Source organism: Bradysia coprophila, chromosome X, assembly GCF_014529535.1.
Source record: "Bradysia coprophila strain Holo2 chromosome X, BU_Bcop_v1, whole genome shotgun sequence".
NCBI classification, from domain to species: Eukaryota; Metazoa; Arthropoda; class Insecta; order Diptera; family Sciaridae; genus Bradysia; species Bradysia coprophila.
This window is the reverse complement of record NC_050737.1, coordinates 8442669-8463198: the sequence shown is the minus strand read 5'-3', so window position 1 is coordinate 8463198 and position 20530 is coordinate 8442669. Positions and strand designations below refer to the sequence as shown.

The window sequence follows — 20530 nt, the reverse complement described above, 5'->3', positions numbered from 1 at the left end:
GAAATTAAAATAAAAAATAAATGATTCAAATTACAACATTATACCCTAAAAAAAATAATGGAAAAAAGCATAGGCATTGATGTAGGTGTCAATATTAAGAGAACTTACAACAAAAAAAAATCATATTTCTTTTACTGTTTCACCTTCATTCGACGAAATGATCATCCAGCGAAGGAATAATAAGAAAAAAAAATCTTTTCGGATGTACAAGGTTAAACAACAATACATCATTACAAAAAAACTAAAGTAACAACAACCAACACAAAATATAACAAAAACAATTCTCATTTCGATCGTTGGCCTAATTTTTAAATTCATTTTTACATGTATTTACTAACATAGACTCTAAAATCTCTTCAAAAATTTGGCATCGATCGAAACAAAAATTAACAATTATACACAATACAATAAAAAAAATTCTGATAAAAAAAAATTGAAATATGAAAATAAAAATATGTGTGTGAATAAAAACAAAAAAGAAAATGAAAATCATTTGTATATGATTTTGAGAACTATATATAAATAATTATTAAAAAAATGAAGGAAAACTTAAACAAAAAATTATTTAAGACTTGCTGTTAGGCATTGTCTCTCATAAATTTAAATTATTATAAACATATAAATGTAAAATTAATTTAATTAGGTTTAAATAATATGTCAAAAAAAAAACTAGAAGATACATGTAACTAATTGAATCAATATTTGTTTTTTCTTCATCTTTCCTGTTCATTGTGAGTACTTCTTCGGCCGATCAACACAAGAGAAATTTAACAAACCTTTGTGACCCATTAAATTTCTTTATTTTTTCCTCGAAATTTAACATTTTAAGCATTAAGTTCCTTAATAGTGACCGTTTTTATCTGTGAAAACATTCAAAATATAACCATTACAGCGCTAATAACTGTCATTTAAAGTAAGTATACTTACTAACAGATCTATGATATGGAACGTAAGAACGGACTTGTCGAAATATTTTATTCAAATTATTGTTGGCTGAACTAACTACTTTTGGGATGTGTTCCTTGAATGACTATTTGTATTTTAGAATACATATGATCTACCACAGACCAAAAAACATTTTTTGAACCGCCAAGAGTACAGAGTTTCCACAAATCATACATTTACTGAGAGCCTCTAAAGTAACAAAAATTTTAAATTTTAAGTTCAGTTTAAAATGTAGACAGTCATTTCAAACAGATGTATAGACTGTTATGATCAGAGCGAGAGATCCGAAGACTAGTTAATTTAACTTGCCTTGGGGTACTTGTCAAAATATTGCTTTCTCTTTCAACGTGTTACGTTGAGAGCGAGAGGACCGAAGACCAGTTTATTATAAGTTGCCTTGGGGTACTTGTCAAAATATTTCTATCTCTTTCATCATAACACTCTATAGAAATTCGCAAAAATAATTGTCAGATGTCATGGCGCATTCGCTCTGAAATTGGAGTGCGATAATAATTGCGCCATAAGAAATACATGGCGCAATAGGGGTGTGCGATGGGTAAGGGACCGAGACTGGCGTAGTCCACAAAAAATTTTTGTCATCCCTAAATGTCAAATATCGATTTTAAAATTTTTTTAAAAATTGATTTACAACCTACGTAAAATCAAAGAAGCTAAATTTTCGAGTTTTCGGTTGTCCACATATTTTGACCTCTACCAAACACTTACTTTGAGATTTTTGTTAGCTGTAATAGTCTTATTCAACTAAGTGGGGTCCAATTTAACTGGAAAAAATAAAAACCGAAAGAAGTTTGACGAAAAACTAAGTTTAATGAGTCGTCAAAGTTCGCCGACTATGAACAATTCAGTGGAACTTGAAAATTCGTAAATTCATAAGGAACATAATTCAATTTTTGCTCAAGTGGGCTTAAATTCTTGGGAATGTTGTAGGCTATCCAGAACAGAAAAGTTTTTGAAAATATTCTGAGAAACGTTTGTGTCGTGAGTGTTTGTTTGGCCTTAAATTTTGAAATATGCATGAAAAACATTATTTTTGATTCATTTAATTGAATTTAATATCTGTGGTCACTTTTCGATCAAACAATTTAAAATCGAAGATTTTGTACACTTTTTCAAAAATTCGATTCGACAAGATAACGTTCGATGATGATGAAATGGAGCTGAATGGACAGATTTTGTCATTGCGGATGAAGTACAAGAAAATATTGCCATAATAACAGGAAAACTTAAGGATTTGATGGAATTTCCATCATTCTTGAAAGTGATGGAATTTTTGAAAAGAATGAACGGTCATGTGAGAAGCATGATGGGGAAATGCAATACGAGAACATCGGCAAATAAAATTAATCATTTTGAGGCAGCTGGTATGCTTCAATATGGTTGGAAGTATTTCGTTCAAGAAAACAAGAAAATTGTCCTCAAAACTTCATCGGAGGATTTGAATGAAGATTTCCATGATTATCGGGAAGATGATTTATTTTTGTCAGCAGATGTGGCAGCAATCGAACCATTTTTGACAATGAATACGGCAGCAAATGAATCACTTTTGGATGAAGTTACGGATAAAGGATCATTCCTGGACGGGATTTTTGAATGGAAATACAGACAACGGATCATTTTTGGATGAATAGACGGGTTTTTTGGTCAGTGATTACGACTCTGGTTTCATAGACTCAGAGGAGCTTAGTTTCGTAGAGGAAGCGGAAACGGGAATGGTTTTGGACGAAAAGACCGGATTTTTGTTGAACCAAATGATTGGAACTAAATCGTCTGACGAGATGATTAAAACGGAGTTTTCCGGCGAGACGATTGAAACGTTTTTAGATGAGAAAACTGGAACGTTTGTAACGGGCAATAAAGATGGATTGACTCCAGTTGTTACTTTGTCATCTTTGATGGAATTGAAAGTGGAATGTCCATCTGATGGATACAATGATACTTTCGGTATCATAATATACTATTATTGAAGATAAAACATTTTTCATTGTGGAACGAGTGAAACAAACAAAACCAACACAAAGTAAAAACTTATCTTCAATTTAGTTTACGACCAACTGGAATACATCATGCCCGCACGTTAGTAAGCGGGGGTGACGCAAGTCCACTACCAAAAATGTTTTAACAAAAATTTTTTGAGGACGGCGGAGCATATTTACAGCAATTTTTTTATCGATAGTATACAAATGAATTGGTTACAATCTCCAATTTTATTGAAACGAAACAAGCAGCGGAACGGTAAGACATATACTTTTCGGGAAAAGTTCAGCGTTTTTGTTCGGAAAATGTAATCGTTTTTTAGCGCCAAGGCCATTAGAATAAAAATGCCCTTCCCTCCATAGGTTTGTGCGTAATCTACGAAAGACACCTTGAAACACTACCACAACATTGTAGCAGATATGTTTCGTGCTACTAAATTTGCGAAGTGAGTTTTAAGAGTGATATCGCCAAATCTTCAGGTGATTGGGAAACAAGCGGTCTCCGATTTTAATGAGTGATAGCTCGTTGGATTCGTCTTTCAATTCTAGGAAACACGTGTCTTTCACTTTTTCTTTAAAAAAATTGTTTTCTTTGAAAAGCGCTCAAAAGTGAAGACATGTCAGAGGGTACCGAAAACAGTGTTTCGGCAATAACTCAAGAAAAAATTATTTTAAATTGTTGTAATGTTGTACGATTGTCGGCCTTGAAAAGACCTACAGGTGGAGTATACGCACCGCTTGGTGCTAGTTGATCCACTAGAGTTATGACTAGAAATATAGTGAATGTTCGGAGAGTCCGCCTTCTCTGCAGCTTCGATGTACCACGGAGCTGAGTATGGGGTGTTGTAGCTGGCCTCACCCACTATCGTTGCACATATAAATGAACCCAGTACTTTTGGGCTGCGAGCCTACAGAAGTCTTGAAAAAAAGTTGGTGCCAAAATGTAGATTTTTTCCTTCTGTCTGAGGGCCCAACTGCCAGAACAGCGTCTGGAACGGTTCTGCGTGAGTAATTTTGTATCGTCTACTATTCCCTTACCGTATACGCTTCACTTTGACTCGAATATAGGTCGTTACAACATATCCAGTGTTAGTAATTCTTGTGAAAAATTATTAAATTTTTCTCGGAGGATTTTAGTTAAATAAAGTGTTAGCGTATAGCAAATGACCTCAAGACTACGGAACAGTAATTAGTTTTTCAATTGGACCAATATTTGCTACGCGACAGGAGTTTGGAAAAACGATACGATCAATTGGGAGCAAACGGTTTTCCAAACTCCTGTCACGTAGCAAATATTGGTCCAATTGAAAAACTAATTACTGTTCCGTAGTCCTGAGGTCATTTGCTATACGCTAACACTTTATTTGACTAAAATCCTCGGAGAAAACTTTAATGATTTTTCTCTTGATATTACTAATAGTGGATCTGATATATTCGCGACATAGCGAAGCGTTTTTCTATTGGTAAGGTGAAAGAATAGTAGACAATAAAAATGATTGAAGAAGTACCGTTCCAGATGCTCTTCTGGCAGTTGGGCCCTCAGACAGAAGGAAAAAATCTACATTTTGGCACCAACTTTTTTTTCAAGACTTCTGTAGGCTTGAAGCCCAAAAGTACTGGGTTCATTTATATGTGCAACGATAGTGGGTGAGGCCAGCTACAACACCCCATACTCAGTTCCGTGGTACATCGATGCTGCAGAGAAGGCGGACTCTCCGAACATTCACTATATTTCTAGTCATAGCTCTAGTGGATCAACTAGCACCAAGCGGTGCGTATACTCTACCTGTAGGTCTTTTCAAGGCCGACAATCGTACAACATTACAACAATTTAAAATAATTTTTTCTTGAGTTATTGCCGAAAAACTGTTTTCGGTACCATCTGACATGTCTTCACTTTTGAGTGCTTTTCAAAGAAAACAATTTTTTTTAAAGAAAAATTGAAAGACACGTGTTTCCTAGAATTGAAAGACGAATCCAACAAGCTATCACTCATTAAAATCGGAGACCGCTTGTTTCCAAAGTTAAAAAAATCACCTGAAGATTTGGCGATATCACTCTTAAATATTGTCTGTATCTGGAAAATTCCAGCGTAAGTCATGTTACCAAAAAAGATATACGAATATGAATCAACGAAGATGAGAAAATTCATACCGTAAATAATGTTACCAAATGTGCATACTCAAAGTCATCAAAAATAAATTATTTCAACTCCCATATGTAGGGTACATTTCAGTCTACTGCACTAATTCTACGTCATATCATCTTCATTGTGTAGATTTATTACTGTCCTCCTTCCGATCGAAATCAATATTGATTTTCAAATAGTCGTCAGCAAAATGTGAGCAATTTACATGAGGGACTTAGTGAAAAATGTAAAAAAAAAAGAACTCCCTTGTTAAAAATTTTCACAAAGTATCTTATGCAAATTACGGCTAGCACCTAGTTGAAATTACCTTGCCCTGTTAAAATCGCCAGGTAATCGATTTATCTATCGTTGGATTCTTTGTCGACATTCAATCTTTATTGTGTGAAACGCGTGTCTATAAACATATTAAATTAGAATTCTATCGTCTGGCGAATTTTTAATGCTTGCCTAAGGTTGTAATCATTTTTTTTAATGGTATAATTTAGTCCACCCTTAGAATAAGTTGTAGAAAATGAAAATAGTTTCATAATATGCTGTCAGCTGTTCCTTATTCGCACATTCATTTACCTACGCTTGAAATTTGTTTTCTTTATTCTTCTATTATTATTCGTAACGTTCTTGGTGCTAACACACTGATCGGAGGTAATAGAAAAATGAAGCTACTTGACAAAATACCGAAAAAACTAACCGTCAAAAAGTGGTTAATGATTTCCGTCGGACTTGTGATAACTGGTTCAATTTTCGCATTCACAAAACCAGTTATACTACAAGGAATCATAAGGTGGATGTATGTGGCAAAGCCTGGACACTACATACGATGGAAGCATGAATCGAAACAGAAAATGACGTACAAGCTGTACATATGGAATATTACCAATCCAGTTGAGTTTGAAGCCGGACAGCAAACACCCAAATTAAAAGAGGTTGGACCGTATGTGTTTAAGTGAGTTATGTTTACTCTGTTGATTTCTTATTTTAACAGTCGCTATCACAATTTTATCGTCCACTGAATATTTTATGAAGAAAATTGTTCATCAGAATCCCTCAACTCTTAATTCAAGCGAGTTAACGAACTCTGAGTCAGTTCTAATCGTTCTTTCATGATATTCCGTTAAAAAAGCTTCTGAGGATTTTTATTTTTGAACCAATACTGGCCAACGAACTAGAGACCGATTCATCTTCAACCTACTCAGAATTTAAGTAGTAAATATTAGTGAGTTTACAAAATGCTCTCCGGCCGGACATTTACCAAACATGGTCTATACTTTTGTTGGTTAAAACTAAATAACCTCAACGTATTAATGTACCCTATCGATTCTGGAGAGTGTGTGTTGTTCATATTTGAGTCTATTACTCAAAGTTAAACTATCATGATCAACCTGTGGTCTTATTACACCTGCGGTTACACTTTTTTTCCAGGGGCTTAGTTAGAAAAACCTATGCTTACGTAATTAATTGTTTGATTCCCCTCGGCTTGGACTGCAACCCATACACTTGACAAAATAAAAAGTTTGAAACAAGCACGAAATCAGCTATTTACAAAACAAAATTGCTTTGTTTATTATAATTTTTTTTCTGAAACAGTATTTCTGTTATTTTAGTCAATACAAGCGAAAAGTTAACTCTCAAGACAATGAACTTGACGATACCGTCAGTTTCAACTATTGGAACATTTACTTCTTCAATCCCTCGAAAAGTTTACCATTAACAGGCGATGAGATGATCTACTCGTTAAATACGGTGATAGCGGTAAGATGGACTTGTCATTTACATTTTAATCATTCAATAAGGTTTTGCCATGGAGAATTTCTCACGTGATAAAATTTTATTTAATTCATAAATCTTATTTCAGAATTATTAGCTTAAATTTCTCCCAGCAATAGAAAATTCAAAATTACCGATAAAAAATAATAAATTACCGATAGAAAATAATGAATGATCAGTAGGAAATAGCGCATGATCGATAGAATCGGTATACTCCGGAGTTTCTTTGTCTGTACTTTATTAATTTTTATTGGTGGCTTGTTTATAGGTCTTTAATTATTTTTTATCGGTAATATTGAATTAAAATATCGGTTGTTTACTGTAACCATTTCTTTTGTCCCCATTTCGGTGTGCCAAGGTATAGAGTTATACTCTATATGCGAAAGTGAAAAATTTGTGCTCTACGTGTTAATTTTAGTGCATAAATGAAATGAAGTTTAAACTTTGTGTGTATGTTTTTGTGTGATGTCGATATTGCTCTTTAAAAAAAAAGGGCGGCATAAAACTCCATTACTAAAAATGTCAGTGTCATACTTGTACGTGATAAGGTCGATACGAAGTTTGTTTGATAGAGTTAGTATTGGTCTAAGGCCGAAGCAACACGCGAGCAATTTTGCGTTGATGGGATCGACAATTATGCTGCGTTTTCCATTGTAATCGGATATTCACCACAATTGTGTGTCACCGCCTTCGTGATCAACTCAGTGTTGTCTTAACCTGTTCTTTCAGAACCTTGCAATTTAGTAGGGAAAAACCTCGAGGGAAAAACCAAGGTAAATATTGTGAGGCGCACATCTGATTCGGTTATCGGTTATATATGGCATTACCTTTCAACGAAGGGATGAGATGGCGTTTGTGTCTTTCGTGCCACCGCACATCTGATTCGGTTATATATGGCATTACCTCCTCACTTTATTTACCTTGGGAAAAACTCACACTATCAAATAGTACGTATTTCATGTCGGGACCACAAATTTTACGTAATTTTGTTCGTAATTTCCTGTCTAGGTATGATTAGTCTAAGAGATAAACATAAATTGGGTTCCAACGGTATATGTTCTTATAATTCTCAATCTATACTAACCATTAAGTATCCATAAGAAATTGTAAAGTTTAGAAAATGATGTTCATTATGTGTTTAATTAAAGGCTGGATTGGTGAAGGTCGTTCTAGAGGCTCCACATTTAACAGAAACTGCTATCGAAAGCATCAATGATATTTTTAAGAATCCCACTACCAAGCTGCTAAATATGAAGGCGATGGATTTTATAGATAAGGGAATTGAAATCGATTGTCGAAATCAGACATCAATTGCCGCAAAAGTAGCATGTAAAGCACTGCAAAAACATAAGGGCCTGCGCATGGTGAATAACGACAAGGAGGTTCTCAGATATCGATGGTTTGACCATGTACGCATCAATAATCTATGCACATTTTGCATTATTAACATTGATTCGATAAATAGTATGTGAAACTGATTGCAGATAAACGACACTGTACAAGGACGCTATACTGTGCTGCGAGGAAGTAGAAATATTCAAGACGTAGGACGTGTTATTGCTATTAATGGCGAAGCGTTATTGAGTGTCTACAAACAGAACTATAAGTGTAATTTGATCAATGGAACGGATAAAATGTTTTTTCCGCCATTTCAAGAAAAAAGCGACGTGTTGTGGATACATGCAGAAAATGCGTGCAAATCGTTTCCGCTGCGGTTTAAAAAGATGAAAAGGAAACGAGGAATCACCACTGCGTACAAATTTATAGATCTGGCTGATCCTTCGGTAAATTTCAATTAACTGCTCTGTAACAATGTCACACGCAAACGAATTATTTTAATAGTTGAACCCAGCCTGCGAGTGCAATAAGTATAGCGGTTGTGTGGACAAAGGAACGATGGATTTGTCAGCTTGTGTAGATTTTTACGTTTCGTTAAGTCAACCACATTTTAGTACAGCAGATGAAAAATTAAGACAACAAGTGAACGGCATGTACCCTGATCCAAAACTCCATGAATCAGGAATCTACTTTGATTTGGTATAATGTTCTTCTGTTGTCATGTCTGGTTCAATGTTTGAACGAGAACACTCTCTTTTTCAGCTATCTAGTGGTCCGATTTTAGCGTACGAACGCTTCCAAATTAATTTCCTTGTAAAAAAGATCCCCGAATATCCTATGTTCAGTAAATTACCGGGTGATATGTGGCTGCCACTTCTGTGGTATGAAGAGTCATTTTCAATGCCGTTGATGGATTTGGGTCTTGTTGTTGGCAGCACCATGTAATGAATGTGTCAATATGTCAATCGGTATAAGTTTACGCTTAGTCTGACTTTATTCACAGATCCAAGCTAACTGGTGTTGTTACTGGCTATATCCTGTTGTTGATGGGGCTAATAGGATGCAATATACTGTTGGTTACGCATCTACAACAGCATTTAAAGGTACTACCTGCTGTTACTTTAGTGAAGTCTGCTGACGACCCAGAGCAGACCCAAGGATCCACAAGATTTAGGAAGGCTGTAGATGACGTGATGAATAAGTTTGTTAGAGGCAAAGGTTCGCAAAAATCTTAGGACCGTAGAAATATATTAACACTGTTTCATTTGATACACTGTAGATGCGCTTAGCTCACAAGAAAATATGTAAGGCAAACCAGTCTTACTATGTAATAAATTTTGCTAGAACTAAATACTGTTTTATTCGTTCAGCCCTGCCACAATTAATCACTCCCTGGTATACGTCGTTTTAACTTTGTATATAATGTCAATAGAGTGATTACACTTGTTTCATCCAAGGTTCTTAAAGAACAGGTTAAGCCACCCATTTTGTTGAACACACTCATTGCAGATTGTATGAAATGTTAACTTGAAGAAAAAAAAAAGTTTCTGTCAAGTTGACATTTCAAACAATCTGTACAGTGTTTAAGAGTCAATTTGCCAAAACTTCGAACAAAGCATCGGCGATTTTTAAAAGCTATGCGTTAAATGATTCAGTGGACCTTCCTGAGTCATTTGCAACAAGAAAAAATCTTCGAAGAAATTATGTTTTCACGCTAGAAATTATGAAAAAATGGTCTGCAGTAGGGTAGCCAAAATAGTTTTTGTTGCATATCACCGACAATACGTAACGCATTTATCTGAAATTATGGTCATTGGTAGAGGTGTTGAGGACGCATATGTTGGATTCTTAAACATTTCGAAATTTTTCGTGTATGTGGTGCAGTAGCTATTTTAGGGGGAAAAAATTCCAACTTTTAGAGTGTTTAAAAAAAACTACAATGATAGACTTGGTCGATATGGGTGTCGTTGGGTAGGTAGTGACATCTACTATCCATGGCACCATACACCTTCCGCGGCACGACTTTCGTTGAGCTTTAATTTTGATTGAAGTGTACTAACACAAAAATTCTCCAGAATTCCCCTTTTCTTCGCGTCTATTTTAATTTTAAGTCAGGGCTGGAGTCACTGCCACCTTACGCGCTCCGTTTAAGGCCTATTATATTTGAAAAAAACCAACTAAGGGACCACCCATAAAGGACGTCCGCACTATGAGGGTGAGGGGGGTTCGCCAAAGTGTGACCGCCATACATTTGTGTAGTGGAAAAGTGCAGACAAGGGGGGAGAGGGGGTCTAAAATTCCAGAAAAATCGCGGACGTCCTTTATGGACGGCCCCTAATTCAATTTTGTCATATAAAAATTTATACGTCCATTGGGTGTCTCCCGACTTCCCAGTATGGCCAGTGCTCAACTCTCAATTTCTTTTTTCATTGATGAATATTTGACAGCTGACCCCGAGACCAATAATTTAACTGGCTTTCGCTCTCCTTAAACACTGTATAATCAGTGTGTTCAACAAAAAGCAAGTTTGTCAAAATCTGTGTGACACCGCCTTCGTGATCAACTCAGAAGTGTCTTAACCTGTTCTTTCAGAACCTTGGTTTCATCCGTTTCCTATATGCGGTGGCCCTGTGTTTTGTTTCGATCATTCTCCAAAGGGTAGTGAATTCCATTTTTATTTAGCTCGTACGATTGGCTGTCTCTGTAACACACTCCCTAATGTATTTTAGTGTTACTACTAAATCATCATTGATGTCATGCTTTACAGGTATTAAAGTATATTCTTCTAGAAATACTAATTTCAAACCAGAAGTCAACATTTTGTTACCACAAATTTAGAAGGATTGCTTAGTTTTCCTGGTGAATCGTCTAGTATTTTCTTGATCGCCGCCAAAATATTTTCTATTTCACAGCAAATGACGACGATTTCCTAAATTTATTTTTAATTATGCATTTTCCACATGTGAATGGTTTCTACTGCTCCCTTGCTCATTTCGGCCAAAGCTAAACCATTCTTGGTATCTTTAGGTTTGACATGTTTTATATTAAAGAAATTGTGTCACGGTTTATGGTTACGTTTTTTTAATTGTCCTCAATCGTCAATATTTTTTCTCTTAAAAAATTCATCACGTTTTGTCAGTTTCATTAAATTTTCCTCTAGTAATTTTCTATTCATTTTCACAATTCACAATAATTGATGCAACGAATATATGTGATCGGTAGAGGCTACTGTTAAACGTTTTTTAATTTTACAACAATAGATTGTGATGAGCGTGCCATAGTCGATAAGGAAGATTATTTCGTATTGTTTCTCCTTGTGTTAAGATTAATTTTCGGATGTTAAACCACTGACTTTAAGCGGTTATAAAATTCCACAGAGGGTCGAAGTATAGCAAGATGGGTCTCGTTTGAAAGCTACTTATAATACCTTTCGATTACCTAAACATTAACTAAACACAATAAAATATAGGACGAGGTCTAACAATTGTTTTCGTATTTTCGAAAGATTATTTGACTTTGGGTCAGTGGGGCCAGTGCCATTGTGACGTAAGATGTATCAGACTTCTTTGTACAATATCTTGTACTACCATTTATTCCCGTCATTGTGTATTGGGTGGACATAATTATTAAATAACGATCTCATAGTCATTTTTTATGTGCTATTGAATATAATTTCTTTGGAATTTTTAATTGGTGTTAAAAATCAAAATAACTTAAGTCCTTAAGAGTGATATCGCGAAAACTTGAACCAAATTTTTGGTTTAAATAGGTAAGCTATAGCGCGTTTGAATCGATTTCAATTATAAGAAACGGTTATTTTGATTAGCTCATTTCCGGAGTCATTTTCTTCACCAGTCACCATTTGAACCATTTTATAATTTTTGGCATTAATACATTCCAGAGTAAATAAATAAATTAAATAGGCAGATAATCAAAAAAAAAAATGAAAGAAACTTAGAACTGAAAGATCCTTAGAACTGAAAGATGATTCCAACGCGACATAGCTTTCCGGATCGCCAAGCTCGTGTTTTTCTTTTCCCCAAAATTGTTTCTATATTTCTCGATATAACTCTTAATCCAACTATAAATACGACAAAGTATTTATACAAAACTAGCATTGTTCTTCTCGGTAAAATTTATCAGACTTATCTTATAAATGACTAAAACATGAATATAAAAAAAGTGATTTTTTATTTTTGTAACTTGTTTTCAGAAGACGAAAAAAATTGTGACTCTACAGCGAGTTCTACGTTCTACACCGTTTCAATATGTATTTTTTTAGTGTTTCATTATATGACTACAGCGTGCGTGCCTACCTAATACCTAGCTGGTTGTTGGATCAATCAATATAAAAATTCGAATCGTAGAACGAACTCAAGTCACAATTAGAGATGTGCGCCGCCTAGTTCAGCCGGCGCGCCGCCGGCTGGAGGTACTCAGTCGAGCGCCGCCGCCTATACAAAAATATGACATCAGCCGCCGCCAGCCGCCGACTGTTTTCATCGGCTGGACAACAAAATAAGTTTAGGGCCTCATTCAACTAAATATCACGATTTTCAATTTCTCCGATGGAGCTTAGCGTTTCTTTGAATGATAGCAATCGCAAATCTTCGTTCTTAACACTTAATGTCTTTCAAAAGCATAATTTCTATTATTGTTTAGGTATATGGAATATTTCATCGATATAAAACGGTTCGATCAGTGCTGTAAAACATCATGTATGTTTAACGTAAACTTCCTTCTGAGAAAGCGCGTGGAATGATAAGAAAATTGCGATTTTTACTTATTATTATAATTTGACGTAAAACATTCGATTTATAAGTCGATTGACAATAAAATTTGTATGGAAAAATTCCTTATAATTTCCTCGTTTTACGTCAACTTAAAACTAAATTAAATTAAAATCGCAATCTGCCTTAATGTCATATTACAAATATCTTGTGTTGAATTTTTATTTTTTAAAAAGAAATTTTAGTCGACTCTTACCTCACCTTGCATTTCAAGAAGAGTTTTTTTTTACTCTCTAGTCATAGGACAGTCTCGGAATTATAAGAAGTAACTTTTACAATCCAATCGGCGCTATTCATTCCACATGCATTTCCAAATTTATGACATTTGCGTATGTATTATAACGTGTAAATCGTATGTGGAATGAATAACGTCGATTGGATTGTAAATTAAACTAAACTTTTTAAAGCTCTGGGGCGATCAACAAAATCTGCATTTTCCAGACCAGGGCCTACTTTTTAGAAACTTTTAGAGAAAATCGAGAAATTCAAGAAATTTCAAGAAACTAATTTCTCGAGTTTTTTGAAGTTTCTCGAATTTCTCGAATTCGAGAAATTTTAAGAAATTCGAGAAATTTCAAGAAATTCAAGAAATTAGTTTCCAAAAAGTAGGCCCTGTTCCAGACTTATCATTATATCTCGTAATTACGTTTCCATATAGTTCTAAATATTTTGCACTATCTGTAACAATATGTCCAGACCTACCTGTGACTCTTTCGAGTTACGTACTTTATGGACCATCCCTCTGCATTTTATGAAAAATAAACTCGAGTCGTACTAAAGTAATTAGATTTTAACAACGAACTTTAGAAGTTTCGTTGTTCTTTCGACTATTAGCAACCCCAGTTTATTGGTATCTTCGAATTAAATTTTCAAAGATTCAAAATTTGAAAGAAATGAAGTTAGTCGAGTTGGATAGGCGCTGGATTTATAAACCAGAGGTTGCTAGTTCAAGCCCAGCTGTGGACATTATGAGCAAAAATGCTTTCACTTCAGATTTTGATGTCTAGTATGTTTCACTAAATAAAAATTAAACTTTGTTGGTTTTACACCAGAGTTCACAGGAACTCATAATTCTTGTATTAGATTAGAAATGAAGTAGGTATTCTTATGAGTAACTGTAAAAACATTGACTTTTCTATGAATTTTTAGAATTTTTTTAAATTATTCAAAATATATCGGCGCGCCGCGGCTGAGCCGAGCCGAGCCGCCGAGAAATATCGTTTTCGGCGCGCCGCCGCCGACACATCTACACTCGGCTAGCCGCCGCCGAGAATTTTTGACCGGCGCACACCTCTAGTCACAATCCGTTGTGAATTTGTGTTAATAATTTTGAAATAGAACATTCTCAAATTTCAAAGTGTATTTGACTATTGGTGACACTGAAAGTATAATTTTTTAAAAAAACTTTAAAAATCACCGTAATGTTCGTTGGTAGACCATTGCAATGAATAAACCGATTTTATACCAAAACTCGAATGGCTTACAACGGAGCGATGCTCAGGAAGTGCTCAACGAATTTTCGGCCGGCTGTATGGAAATGGTGATCAGACGGACATGATACAATGCTCGATGTTGGTTGCGGCAGTGGCGACGTAACAAAGGATTTGATTCTACCGATTCTGCCGGAAAATTTTGCGAGCTTAGTTGGATGTGACTTATCCGCGGAAATGGTGAATTATGCACGCAATAAACATAGCCAACCGAAGATGTCATTCGAACAATTCGATTTGAGCATTGATCGTGAATTGCAATCCACAATGAAAGGGATGGACTTCGATCACATCACCTCGTTCTATTGTCTGATGTGGATTCATGATCAACAAATTGCTGCCAGAAATTTATACAAATTACTAAAACCTGGTGGTGACATGTTGGTAGTGTTCCTTGCACAGCATCCCATGTACGATTATTATAAGAAGCAGTCGTTCGATGACAGATGGTCCGAGTATATGGATGATGCCGATGAATACATTTCACCGTATCAATATTCGAACGATCCAGCCGCAGATTTCCGGAATCATTTGACTGATGCCGGATTCAGAGAGTGCAGAGTGGAAGCACGGGAAAAGTGCTACGTCTTTAATGGTGTTGAAATAGCAAGAAGTAAGAAAAATTTTGTCTACAGATTATGAAAAATTCTAATTTTATTTCCAGATATATTGCGTTCGGTTAATCCATTTATTGATCGCATTCCCATACAAAATCAAGAAACATATCTTGAAGATCTGCTGCAAAACTTTGTTCAAAATCATGTCGTACGAGATGATTTCTATGGGAACAGTGAATTGTGCCGAATCGCTCCACCCTACAAACTGATGGTTGCATATGCCAGAAAATAGTTTGCAACAAATTTTAATTTAACTTGCTATTGTTTAAGAATTAAGTCAAACCAATAAAAAAACATAGCTAACGCCGACCCGTACGAAACACCTATTCGTATCAAAAGCCTTTAATGCGAAACTCTTCATTTCTCTTACTTCATTTTCTTCTCTGCTGAAAAACTATTCTCCCTTTAAAATCACTTACATTATCCACTCTTTGCCTTGTTATCATATACAACTAAATTGCCGGAGGCAATATAGACAGCCCCGTACGAAGACAAATTTCATAAATTCCTATTTAAACAGCTATTTACCGCTATATTTAACTATATTTCACTATAAATAAACATTTCACAGATAAATATATGCTATTATATAGCTCTATATGCATGTATATAGCTCAATATAGCTGTATATAGGTATATATAGATGTCCGTATATGGAATCCCTGAAACCCCACACACATAACAAATTATTTCCATGTTAACAGAAACTCTCTTAGTATCATTTTTCCCAAGATATTTCTATTTTACTAAAATCCAATATGGCCGCCGGCAGCCATTTTGTTAGGAGACCGGAAATAGTACCGACGCTTTACATTCGTTAATACCTTTCAAACAAAAAAAAAATTCATGAAATTCGGTCAAAATTTACTCGAGATATTGTCAAAATACACCACGTTCACTGTACTTCCGAGTAGCCAGATAAGAGCTCACTCCAAGAGACCTAGCTCACGCTCCGGAGAACATAATTTCATAAAAAAAAATTCCAATACCTATCTAATAAAGTTAAAACAGACGAAATATGTTCAAATGTGGCCGACCTACAAGCAAAAACTGCTTGCCGCCCTGTGCCTGTTCCACACCAAGGGGTCTAACTCACGAGTCGGTCATCCGATTTCCATAAACTTTTTTTTTGTCGATCGGTATTGTAAATACCTTTTATTTGACGTATCACTTACAAGTTTAACGTTTAAATGTCCGGAGATATCTTCGAAAAACCGTAAAGCACTTATTGGGCCCCAGCTCAGGAGGGGTCGATCCAAAATCACTCATCTTCGAACTTAGCCTGTATTTTGACATTACCAAACGGGAAAAAAAAGAATTTTAAAAATCGGATGCGTTTTACTCAAGTTATCGTGCAGACGAACAGACGGACATTTGTTTTTCGCGGATTTGGCATCTCTAGACAACCACAATAGGTTTCCCCTTACTCAGGGAGTCCAATTCGACGTGTTACAAACGTATGCGTAAACCTATAAGACCCCAGTTCTTCGTACGGGTCTAATGAGTTGAACAAGTTGATGCAAGCCAAAAATGTTTTATTCATTTGTATTTGTAAACCAGTAATTTAAGTTGTTTCTGATTTTTCCGATGTCTCAATTAAGCAGCAATTTCTGTTACTCATGTCCACACCAAGCCAAATGCCAATCAATCGTCTAATCAACAGCAACCTTCAACATTTTCAAGAATATTTGTGGATTTTCATTTGCATCTCTTATTTAAGATTGACCTTACCAAATAAATATCGCCGATAACATTGTAAAAAAAATGATGAAACTCGTTGTCATCAAACTCGAAATTGAGCTGAAATTAAATATTGTATTGGACCAGCAATTTATGATTGAAATTGTCGCCTACACTTGGCATTGATTGTCGACACAAGATTGATAGAATTCGTTGCAAATGAAAGTTTCATTACAGTAGTTATAATCATCGTTAAAACCAATGCCTGGAAACTCCATTTTGATTGAACACAAATTGAATGTCATAATACTTCAATACCTTACTTCGATCTTAATTTATTATAATCTGTCAGCGTAGTCAAAATTATAAAAGTATAAAAACAAAGTTAAAAATTTTGCCATTTCGGTTTTCAAAAGTACCGAACGATAATATTGATAATGGTATATAATTAATAGATTATCGATAATTACTTTCAATTGATAATATCGATAATTTGAACGTCTCACGGTGGGATTGAACAAAACTTAAATAGAGTCGCGACACCACCTCTGATTTTTTTTAATATTCTTATTGAGGGACTCGAGTACTATAAGGAACCACATTCAGTTCGCAAAATTTTCCAGCCGTTTCGGAGAACCGGCACTCATGGCCGTGCGGGACCGACGAGTCAATTTGAATGTTGAACGAAATTTTCAATTTATCATCTATCTTCAAGTGCCAGTTCCCTTAGGATGAGTGGAATTGTTATGCATTCTTCATAAATAAGTGGTTCAAGTTATTTGCAGCAATTCTTACATTAATTACGTGTATCTGGAGTCGGTTAAAGCTGATTTCCACATATTTTTAGGGTAAATTTCCTCTAATGGCTAGCGAAATCAGCTTTAATCGACTCCAGATACACGTAATTAATGTAAGAATTGCTGCAAATAACTTGAACCACTTATTTATGAAGAATGCATAACAATTCCACTCATCCTAAGGGAACTGGCACTTGAAGATAGATGATAAATTGAAAATTTCGTCGTAGAGTGACCTTGCTGCAAACAAAATGTCGCAACAGATACTTGTTGTGAGGCTGGTATGGCGAGTGTGGTATCGTTGTAAAGCTTAGACTGCAGGCTGATCAGGCATTATTGTTTTGTTGCAGAAAGGGTCAACCTGTCTATTGCAGATGAGTCCTAGTTTCGCCGAGGATGGTGAAAATAAAATTTTTCAAATATTGTACAATTCAGACAAATTTTGTAAAATCCATTCTCGGCGTTTAATAGAGCATGGAATCCTCTACCAATATCGCCATTCAAAGAGTTTCAATATTTCTTCGTCTTGGAAATATCACCATTCAAAGATGTCGAATTTTCGACTTTAGCTGGCTGTAGCTACGTGGTCTATCCGTTGCGATAACAATCTGTATTCAAATTGACTCGTCGGTCCCGCACGGCCATGAGTGCCGGTTCTCCGAAACGGCTGGAAAATTTTGCGAACTGAATGTGGTTCCTTATAGTACTCGAGTCCCTCAATAAGAATATTAAAAAAAATCAGAGGTGGTGTCGCGACTCTATTTAAGTTTTGTTCAACCCCACCGTGGTCTCCCATCCCTAAATAGTTCATTACTTAACAATGGGGCAAAAGATGGAAATGGTACTTCTTGTGTAAGATTTACCGATCTAGGCGTAGTCAAGATCAGCAAACACATAAGAAATACCATTTCCATCATTTGCCCCATTGCCGTAAGGTATTTTCAAAAACTTGAGGTAAAGTTTTCTCTCCGTAAAGTAAATTAAACTTTACCTAACGTTTTTGAATGAAATATAATACGTACCTGCGCTAAAATTTGCTTATTCACTCGCCATCGGCTCTAAATACAAACTTCCTTACGTCCTTGTTTGGAGATTTTTATTTTGCCGACAGGGAGGTTTATAGCCTAATAATCGTCACTGTTTGTCGCCTTCGGCTCGTTCCGCAAACCTCACACTTGCCTAAACAAGCATTTACAAGCAGTGACGTAACACATTTTACATGCTTATGCACGGTAATATAATATGAATGTCCGAATAGCTATTTTGCTAACATACGCCTAAATAAAAATTTTACGCAATAGATATGAAAATTGTCAACCCAAGACGAAGCTGAAATTCCGGTTTAGACACATAGGCAAGTGAGCAACAAGATTTTATGCACTGTAGCGATTTCACGCTTTCATCGAATGAATACTTACGCACACGAAATAAATATATGCGCACTACATAAAAGTATTTCAAAACTTGAAAATTCTAATAAAATCGTAGATGCTTCAATGGCACTAACTTAGATTTTCTAAAATATATGACGGCCTATTTTAACACTAGACCTACCTTCGTTAGGGCCCAAGAAAGTTGTAGAACAAATGTTTTTGGTATTGGATACGTACTCTTTCACATAGGTTTCAAACCGCGACCTTATGAGGGACTGATATGCATAAGGGCCCTCGGCCTATATTGAGTCGTTTTATCCCTATTTTTTTTAAACTTTACTTTTCATTCTGATTTGTCCGAATGTTTTTTGTCTAAACGCTTTTTATAGTTGGAAAACAAAAATCATTGTTTAAAGACTGCTAGAAATCAGAGAATACTATCGTCGAAGTAACCAGACGAGATTAATAGTAAGGACAATAATTGTTACAGATTGTGACTGTGAAGTTAGTGGAGTCATTTAAAAAGTAATATTTTCAGATTTTGGCCTTAGGTCAGTTGAATTTTAAATTTTACTGAGGTAAAAGACACATTCCTAATTCACGTTTTACAATAAAATTTACAAACTTGAATTTTTCTATTAATTACTTAACGCCAAACGTAATCCATGAACAAATGGAATCGTGTTAACTAGTCATAGAATTCTCAGATCCGATGCAGTCGACGCAGTCGTCGTCCAAACCGTAAGAGTGGTAGGAACGTCCCATTTTTCTTGTAGTCATAGATGATCCTGCAAAATTTTAAAAGATGATTCTGATCCTGAGTTCTTTTTTTTCTACATTATTACCAAAGGGAATCCAAAATGATCATAATGGATAGCATACCGAGGGCCAAATATAAAAAGTGCCATTGGGAACTACATTGAGTAAAAATTATTAAAGTTAACTGTCGAAAATTGAATCATTTTGAACCCTCACATTCTGCATCTGTGTCTGGGACCGCAATCTTGAAACCATTCACAATCCGAGTAATTCTCGCAAGAAGAGTTCATTTTAGTAACAATTTATCTCGTTTCTGGGCAATGATGAGAAATTGTGTAAAATGTTAATAAAATTGATGTTTCGATGATTTAAATTCACAAGAGCAACTTGATCTGAATTGTTCGTTAGTGATGTCAAAGTCTTCTGTACAAAGGCTAAAGCGCAGTGATAAAAATAGCGAAAATTCTAAGGTATATAGAGCCTTTGGTGATGTTGACTTATGTATTTCTGACACGCTCTTTGCTACATGCAAAGTGTATATAAACTGAAGGTATAACGGTAATGTTCAGCGGATCACAAAAAAAGGAAGAGCAATTTTGGGTGGATCAGCATGAATGCTGGTAAATAATTTCAACACTACAAACATTCGATTGTAATTGTCACAATAAAGCGAAATTTCACTGCTCGAAACCTGATTTTTGCTAGTCTTTGCGGATCTATTGCGTTTTCTCGGAGTTAGACAACCACAAAAACGTAATGAGTGATATATAGGATGAGATCAGAATGAAAATTACGCAAGGAAGCAGAAGCTTTTATGCACTGAAACACCTGTTC

General features: G+C 35.4%; 2 protein-coding genes and 2 long non-coding RNA genes across 4 annotated transcripts; 2 read left to right on the top strand and 2 right to left on the bottom strand.

The window, feature by feature from the left end:
- The first annotated feature begins 5681 nt into the window (after positions 1–5681).
- LOC119080223 (sensory neuron membrane protein 1-like) lies at positions 5682–9537 on the top strand. The gene is made up of 7 exons (XM_037188470.1): positions 5682–6031; positions 6690–6837; positions 8001–8261; positions 8337–8636; positions 8695–8889; positions 8953–9131; positions 9194–9537. Exons 1-7 carry the CDS (start codon positions 5742–5744, stop codon positions 9423–9425), a joined length of 1605 nt encoding a protein of 534 aa, XP_037044365.1. The 5' UTR covers positions 5682–5741; the 3' UTR covers positions 9426–9537.
- A 4887-nt stretch (positions 9538–14424) lies between these two features.
- On the top strand, positions 14425–15319 carry LOC119085690 (juvenile hormone acid O-methyltransferase-like). The gene is made up of 3 exons (XM_037196136.1): positions 14425–14509; positions 14625–15083; positions 15135–15319. The coding sequence occupies exons 1-3, from the start codon at positions 14425–14427 to the stop codon at positions 15317–15319; spliced, it is 729 nt and encodes a 242-aa protein (XP_037052031.1).
- A 1286-nt stretch (positions 15320–16605) lies between these two features.
- LOC119080237 lies at positions 16606–17080 on the bottom strand. Its single transcript, XR_005088296.1, has 3 exons — positions 16942–17080; positions 16819–16887; positions 16606–16754 (listed from the first exon to the last, which is right to left on the bottom strand). It is a non-coding gene; the product is annotated as an uncharacterized LOC119080237 (long non-coding RNA).
- A 2394-nt stretch (positions 17081–19474) lies between these two features.
- Positions 19475–20083, bottom strand: LOC119080232. Its single transcript, XR_005088294.1, has 3 exons — positions 19913–20083; positions 19783–19851; positions 19475–19725 (listed from the first exon to the last, which is right to left on the bottom strand). It is a non-coding gene; the product is annotated as an uncharacterized LOC119080232 (long non-coding RNA).
- Positions 20084–20530: the final 447 nt, after the last annotated feature.

Bases quoted from the DNA above. Each gene is read 5' to 3' on its own strand.
- LOC119085690 (XM_037196136.1), top strand. From the start codon at position 14,425: ATGAATAAACCGATTTTATACCAAAACTCGAATGGCTTACAACGGAGC. The intron at 14,510-14,624 runs GTATGGAAATGG...TTGCGAGCTTAG, and splicing joins CAACGAATTTTCGGCCGGCT to TTGGATGTGACTTATCCGCG. The intron at 15,084-15,134 runs GTAAGAAAAATT...TTTTATTTCCAG, and splicing joins TGGTGTTGAAATAGCAAGAA to ATATATTGCGTTCGGTTAAT.
- LOC119080223 (XM_037188470.1), top strand. From the start codon at position 5,742: ATGAAGCTACTTGACAAAATACCGAAAAAACTAACCGTCAAAAAGTGG. The intron at 6,032-6,689 runs GTGAGTTATGTT...CTGTTATTTTAG, and splicing joins GTTGGACCGTATGTGTTTAA to TCAATACAAGCGAAAAGTTA. The intron at 8,637-8,694 runs GTAAATTTCAAT...TTATTTTAATAG, and splicing joins TAGATCTGGCTGATCCTTCG to TTGAACCCAGCCTGCGAGTG.